Source organism: Chondrus crispus, genomic scaffold (assembly GCF_000350225.1).
Source record: "Chondrus crispus Stackhouse genomic scaffold, scaffold_194, whole genome shotgun sequence".
Taxonomy (NCBI): Eukaryota; Rhodophyta; class Florideophyceae; order Gigartinales; family Gigartinaceae; genus Chondrus; species Chondrus crispus.
The window spans coordinates 187,879-195,162 of NW_005179061.1; the positions used below are offsets into that span (position 1 = coordinate 187,879).

At 51.4% G+C, this 7,284-nt stretch overlaps 2 protein-coding genes across 2 annotated transcripts; both read left to right on the plus strand.

Moving 5' to 3' along the window:
• Nucleotides 1-419: 419 nt before the first annotated feature.
• Nucleotides 420-650, plus strand: CHC_T00003554001 (hypothetical protein). The gene has a single exon (XM_005714688.1). It carries the CDS (start codon nucleotides 420-422, stop codon nucleotides 648-650), a length of 231 nt encoding a protein of 76 aa, XP_005714745.1.
• Nucleotides 651-5,209: 4,559 nt separating this feature from the next.
• On the plus strand, nucleotides 5,210-5,440 carry CHC_T00003555001 (hypothetical protein). The gene has a single exon (XM_005714689.1). It carries the CDS (start codon nucleotides 5,210-5,212, stop codon nucleotides 5,438-5,440), a length of 231 nt encoding a protein of 76 aa, XP_005714746.1.
• The last annotated feature ends 1,844 nt before the right edge of the window (nucleotides 5,441-7,284 follow it).

The window sequence follows — 7,284 nt, forward strand, 5'->3', positions numbered from 1 at the left end:
TGCCGGTCACCGCGCAGCACCAGGAGCGGGTATATGGGGAGGCAATACAAGAGGAGCTCGCCGCAGCGGTCGGCTGGGAAGCCCAGAACAAATGCGTCCCTTGGCCGGTTGCAGGAGGCTACGCTCCCGATGGCCACATCACTGAAGGCGAGGGTGGAAGCCTACAGGGCAACGAAAATGGAGTATCACATCTATTTGGATCGATGACGTTGCACGCGAATGTGATGAGGACGCAGGAGATGCAGGGTGAGCATGAGGGCACGCTGAGCGATAGATATGAAGACCAAGTGTGTTCACCAGCACTCCCATTGTCGATGAGCACGGAGAGCGACGAAGTGCTGGCGGCAATCGCTTGCGGGATGGAGGGTGCTTCGCACATGACGGATGCGCCATCTCCCCTACCGTCGGCGTCGGAGCCGATGGCAGCGGGGTTGCAGCGGTGTCTACAGAGCATCGCTGGACGAATTGCATCACAGGAACTGATGCTGCACCGCCTGAACGAGGTGCAGTTTCAACTACTCGCCGACGGGAACATTGGAGATGCGGTGTCACAGGCGCGCCGGGAGATTGCGGGGCTGAGGGACTACGGTCGTGATACGATAGAAGTGATGAGGGGGTTTGCTACAGCTCTGCTTGGCGGAAGGGAGTGAGACGTGGGACCAAGGTTGGAGGAAAAGGCTTTAGTTGTTTGTAATGCGTGCTCATCATGTGTTTGTCGTTCAGGAAATTTTTTTTGCGTGTTTCAAAGTGTGCGAAACGGGTGGTGTCGGTAGAGTTTGAACCGAGAGTGCAGATGCGGCCGTCGCCGCGCTACAGTACGAGCGAGATGGAAGGGTTCGACCTGAACAGGTGGCGTTCACGCCACCTGCATAGAGCATCGCGAATGGGACATGGGCAACCTATCATTCGTAAGGCATGTGTGCGGGCAGCGAGCGGGACGCTGTATCGAGGGACGAGGGAGAAGGGAAAGGGTGGAAGAGGGACGGACGAGCGGGACGCTGTATCGAGGGACGAGGGAGAAAGGAAAGGGTGGAAGAGGGACGGACGTGGGAGAAGAGTGTCTGAAGAGTGTCACGGGCGACTCATTGGCATGTTGGCTTGAATGTTTGAAGGTCATTGCAAGAGCGGATGCGAGATTTCAACGTCACAGGAGTGATGGAAAAACTTGGACAAAGACGAGAAGAACGATAGAACGATACTGGTACAGTTGCATACATATCATATATACATACCGATCATAAGGCCAAAAGCCTCCCAGTGCTCCGTGGGGGAGGTTTCGACGGCTAGGTACAAAAAATCGCTGACGCGTCTCTCATCTTGTCAGACTTCGAATAATTGAACAACTGAAGGGGGGTTGCCCTACATTTTGGACAACGCCAAAATAGCTCGGATATGCAAATTATTTGAAAACAACCGTATGGGGGAGGTGGGGGGGCGCAGCGGCCGCGAGGAAGGGCGCGGCTCTACAGCGCTGGGAGGGGCCAGCTGTGGACGCGGAGTCGTGCGGTGTGACGCGCGCGTGTCGACGGCGCGAGCGCGTGCCATAGACTCACGATGCAGCGGGCGTCACGGGGTGGGGCGCGACTCTACAGCGCTGGGAGGGGCCGGCTGTGGACGCGGAGTCGTGCGGTGTGACGCGCACGTGTTGACAGCACGAGCGCGAGTCATAGGCTCACGGCGCAACGGGCGTCACGGGGTGGGGCGCGAATTTTGCGTTTTCGTGGGAGAGGCGTCGGACACCGGCGACGGCGTCGGTCACCTTTATAATAATATTAAAAACGTCAATAAATGTTGCAGATTTCAATTGTATGTCGCCAATTTTTACAGCATACATCTACTTTACGGCGCGGGGGGGGGGGAGAGGGGGACGCACACCGTCTTTCAGCCCACAAAAACTGTACGCATGTGATTTGGGACGTACCGTATATTTTCATAATCAATTTGAATCCAACACGTCAGCCGCCGCCTGGAAACAAGATGACGACGTTGTGCTCTGTAGAGCATGACGTCATTGCTACTAGAGAAAGTTTTGGAATAATAAAAATAATGGCAACATTATAATAGTATATATGAAATATTTTTTCAAAATATTACACGAACAAAGGCTGTACGATTTTCATTAAGGACATATATTTTCATCACCAATTCGAACATTACACGTCATCCCGCATTATAGAAACATGATTACTACGTCATGTTCATTCATTTACTGAACGCGGTTGTGCAGTCGTACTGCGTACTGCTGATGCTTTAAAATTTATTATTAAGGGATAAGCCACCGGCCTCAACGGACAATTAAAAAATTAAAAAAACTAGTTGGCATAAACTAGGCGCACTGCAAACAGAATACAAATCCTATTGTGGCGCCAATATGCCTATGCCCTTGCGTATTATTCGAAGGACTGGTCCATGCAGGAATTAAAAAAACAGAACTATCCCACACATACCAGCTGATATGAGTGAATGTATTAAATTATCATACTAAATGTAAGAATCACAACAATTTCACTTCTTTTAACTTGACGATGTTACGGTGGAATAGTGTAGTTACAATTATAGAACTTTACCACAAATTGTCTTGTATGAACAAATAAGATCCCCCATTTATGTAAAAGGTGTATCATGTTTGTTCAACATACGTGTACGGGTTAAAGGAAGGGAAAATGTTCACACGGTACATACCAGTACCCTGACGTAACATGGGGATTACATGTGCAGCATGAACTTGGAGGATTTAGATACACATTTTCCGGATGACAAACTGCTATGGCTACACATAAACGTGCGAACCAAACACATTGTAACGTGATCTCAACTGGGAAGATGTATCCCTACCAAAGCTGCAGTAGTGTAAAAGGCCGCAAAGAAAGACCTTCCATGATGCCCCTTGATACGTGTAAAACACTCTCAAGTATAGTAAGAAATGCATGAACTGCAGCAAGATGATACCAACCCCACTAAAACCATCACAAATGTTTTCACAATATGCAACGTACAATATCATGCAGAGGCGTACTTTCTACAGCAATAACGTACAATCAACCACCGCAAGCACTTGTAAGGTGCCCAAATGCAGAGTCACGTCCATTGACAGAGCCTTCCTGGGATGGAGGGCCTACTGGCTCCATAAAATATCTGCAAAAATTATATCAAAGCACGGGCCAAAACACTCCCCACGCTCCGTGGCGGATGGAAGTCCCGAATCTCGGACGGAAGGCCTATTCGTCGGATGGAAGGTTTCATCGCTGGTTTCATCCCTGTCGCAGCCCTCGTTATGATCATTCTTGACATGGCACTCACCTGTTGGCTACTTTGAATCCCACTCTTCCTGCCTTTCAGGTTTGAATGCCCTTTTTCCCGCCTTAAACTGTACTCACTGGCTCTCTCTCTTTTAACTGCTGCTTTCCATCTAAGACACCCATCCATTGGCCATTCCCTCTGGAGACACCCATCCATTGGCCATTCTCTCTTGGGACACCCGTCCATTGGCTACAGAATTCGTACAACTATCACCGGCCAGTTGGGAGACTGCGTGTCAAATGTAGAGTGGAATTATGGGAGTTGCGAATGCCAACAGCGGCGGCAAGTCTGGTCGGACCATCACAGATCCACTGACCGGATGCTACCGCTTCAATAGTTTTGTACGAGCGTAGAAACGTGTCTGTTTTTGCGAATGTGGCAGGGATTCTGAATATACTTGTAGGGGAGAGCGCGAGGAGGATGGCTTTGCGAATACCGCCGGCATGCAACACCCGTAATTAGCGGGAAGAGTTGCCCTTGCTCACGCTCATTAATGGCCCGCCGTCCACGTCCATCTCTACAATCCCCACTGCGCCCCTCTCAAGCTGCCCCCGAACGGCACGTTGCTCCGACGTGCATCCGAGCTGCCCCTGCTCTCCAAAATTGATAGCAACAAATCAATGGCGACCTGAAAGCATCCCTGACCTGCATCACGGCGAGCTCGGCGGCGAGCTCCAGCGGGCACGTAGAAATCGGAAAGCAGGCGGCTGTGGCCCGGAGAGCATTCCCCGCTTGCTCCCCGACTGCACGGGGACAACGAGGCAATGGGTGTAGTGCAGAAACGCGCGAGGCGCGACCACCATCCGCAGTCAACTGGAGGGTCACGCACGGATAGGCGAATGTGTACAATGAAGCGGACACGCGCGGGAGTTTGAAGTTAAAGCGGTAGGCAAGCGGTGAAGGTGGAACGGCGCGGCTCTGGGAAGGTGTATGCAGAACTGGCCCGTGCTCATACAATCTGCCTCTCACGGGGAACAGTCCCTCGCTCACCCCCTCATCCCCCCAACCGAGTGAATTATATGGTAACGAACCGCTCTGCGCCTTAGCGAACCCCTTTCCCCCACCCACACCGTCGTCCATAGCCCCGCTCTTTATAAACAGCCAACCCCGCCGTACTAGCTTTCGTTCCTCTCCCCTCCTCACCCCTCATCCCGACGCTCATCATGTCATCTTGACTCCTTTTTTTTTTTCGTTCTACGATACCACCAACTCTCCAACATGTGACCAACAACCGAATCAAAACACACCGGCGCTTCAGGAGCAGCCGGCCCGAGTCTCGCAGGCTGCTGGGCGTGTACACTACTTCATTAAGGAGGAGCAATGCGCGACAGTGGAGCAGACTGCGTATGGCATAGCGCAGCACCAGCCTCCCGCGCATTGGGAAGCACAGTACCAGCCTCCATATGGTTCCCCGGAAGAGCAATCTCCAGCCTCGGACACTTCATATGAAACTTACGCTGTCAAGGATCACAGCATCCCGGTAGAGTATTTGCCGGTCACCGCGCAGCACCAGGAGCGGGTATATGGGGAGGCAATACAAGAGGAGCTCGCCGCAGCGGTCGGCTGGGAAGCCCAGAACAAATGCGTCCCTTGGCCGGTGGCAGGAGGCTACGCTCCCGATGGCCACATCACTGAAGGCGAGGGTGGAAGCCTACAGGGCAACGAAAATGGAGTATCACATCTATTTGGATCGATGACGTTGCACGCGAATGTGATGAGGACGCAGGAGATGCAGGGTGAGCATGAGGGCACGCTGAGCGATAGATATGAAGACCAAGTGTGTTCACCAGCACTCCCATTGTCGATGAGCACGGAGAGCGACGAAGTGCTGGCGGCAATCGCTTGCGGGATGGAGGGTGCTTCGCACATGACGGATGCGCCATCTCCCCTACCGTCGGCGTCGGAGCCGATGGCAGCGGGGTTGCAGCGGTGTCTACAGAGCATCGCTGGACGAATTGCATCACAGGAACTGATGCTGCACCGCCTGAACGAGGTGCAGTTTCAACTACTCGCCGACGGGAACATTGGAGATGCGGTGTCACAGGCGCGCCGGGAGATTGCGGGGCTGAGGGACTACGGTCGTGATACGATAGAAGTGATGAGGGGGTTTGCTACAGCTCTGCTTGGCGGAAGGGAGTGAGACGTGGGACCAAGGTTGGAGGAAAAGGCTTTAGTTGTTTGTAATGCGTGCTCATCATGTGTTTGTCGTTCAGGAAATTTTTTTTGCGTGTTTCAAAGTGTGCGAAACGGGTGGTGTCGGTAGAGTTTGAACCGAGAGTGCAGATGCGGCCGTCGCCGCGCTACAGTACGAGCGAGATGGAAGGGTTCGACCTGAACAGGTGGCGTTCACGCCACCTGCATAGAGCATCGCGAATGGGAAATGGGCAACCTATCATTCGTAAGGCATGTGTGCGGGCAGCGAGCGGGACGCTGTATCGAGGGACGAGGGAGAAAGGAAAGGGTGGAAGAGGGACGGACGTGGGAGAAGAGCGTCTGAAGAGTGTCACGGGCGACTCATTGGCATGTTGGCTTGAATGTTTGAAGGTCATTGCAAGAGCGGATGCGAGATTTCAACGTCACAGGAGTGATGGAAAAACTTGGACAAAGACGAGAAGAACGATAGAACGATACTGGTACAGTTGCATACATATCATATATACATACCGATCATAAGGCCAAAAGCCTCCCAGTGCTCCGTGGGGGAGGTTTCGACGGCTAGGTACAAAAAATCGCTGACGCGTCTCTCATCTTGTCAGACTTCGAATAATTGAACAACTGAAAGGGGGTTGCCCTACATTTTGGACAACGCCAAAATAGCTCGGATATGCAAATTATTTGAAAACAACCGTATGGGGGAGGTGGGGGGGCGCAGCGGCCGCGAGGAAGGGCGCGGCTCTACAGCGCTGGGAGGGGCCAGCTGTGGACGCGGAGTCGTGCGGTGTGACGCGCGCGTCTCGACGGCGTGAGCGCGTGCCATAGACTCACGGTGCAGCGGGCGTCACGGGGTGGGGCGCGACTCTACAGCGCTGGGAGGGGCCGGCTGTGGACGCGGAGTCGTGCGGTGTGACGCGCACGTGTTGACAGCACGAGCGCGAGTCATAGGCTCACGGCGCAACGGGCGTCACGGGGTGGGGCGCGAATTTTGCGTTTTCGTTGGAGAGGCGTCGGACACCAGCGACGGCGTCGGTCACCTTTATAATAATATTAAAACGTCAATAAATGTTGCAGATTTCAATTGTATGTCGCCAATTTTTACAGCATACATCTACTTTACGGCGCGGGGGGGGGGAGAGGGGGACGCACACCGTCTTTCAGCCCACAAAAACTGTACGCATGTGATTTGGGACGTACCGTATATTTTCATAATCAATTTGAATCCAACACGTCACCCGCCGCCTGGAAACAAGATGACGACGTTGTGCTCTGTAGAGCATGACGTCATTGTTACTAGAGAAAGTTTTGGAATAATAAAAATAATGGCAACATTATAATAGTATATATGAAATATTTTTTCAAAATATTACATATATACTATTATAATTTTGTAATATTTTTTCAAAATATTACACGAACAAAGGCTGTACGATTTTCATTAAGGACATATATTTTCATCGCCAATTCGAACATTACACGTCATCCCGCATTATAGAAACATGATTACTACGTCATGGTCATTCATTTACTGAACGCGGTTGTGCAGTCGTACTGCGTACTGCTGATGCTTTAAAATTTATTATTAAGGGATGAGCCACCGCCCTAAACGGACAATTAAAAAATTAAAAAAACCAGTTGGCATAAACTAGGCGCACTGCAAACAGAATACAAATCCTATTGTGGCGCCAATATGCCTATGCCCTTGCGTATTATTCGAAGGACTGGTTCATGCAGGAATTAAAAAAACAGAACTATCTCACACATACCAGCTGATATGAGTGAATGTATTAAATTATTATACTAAATGCAAGAATCATAACAATTTTACTT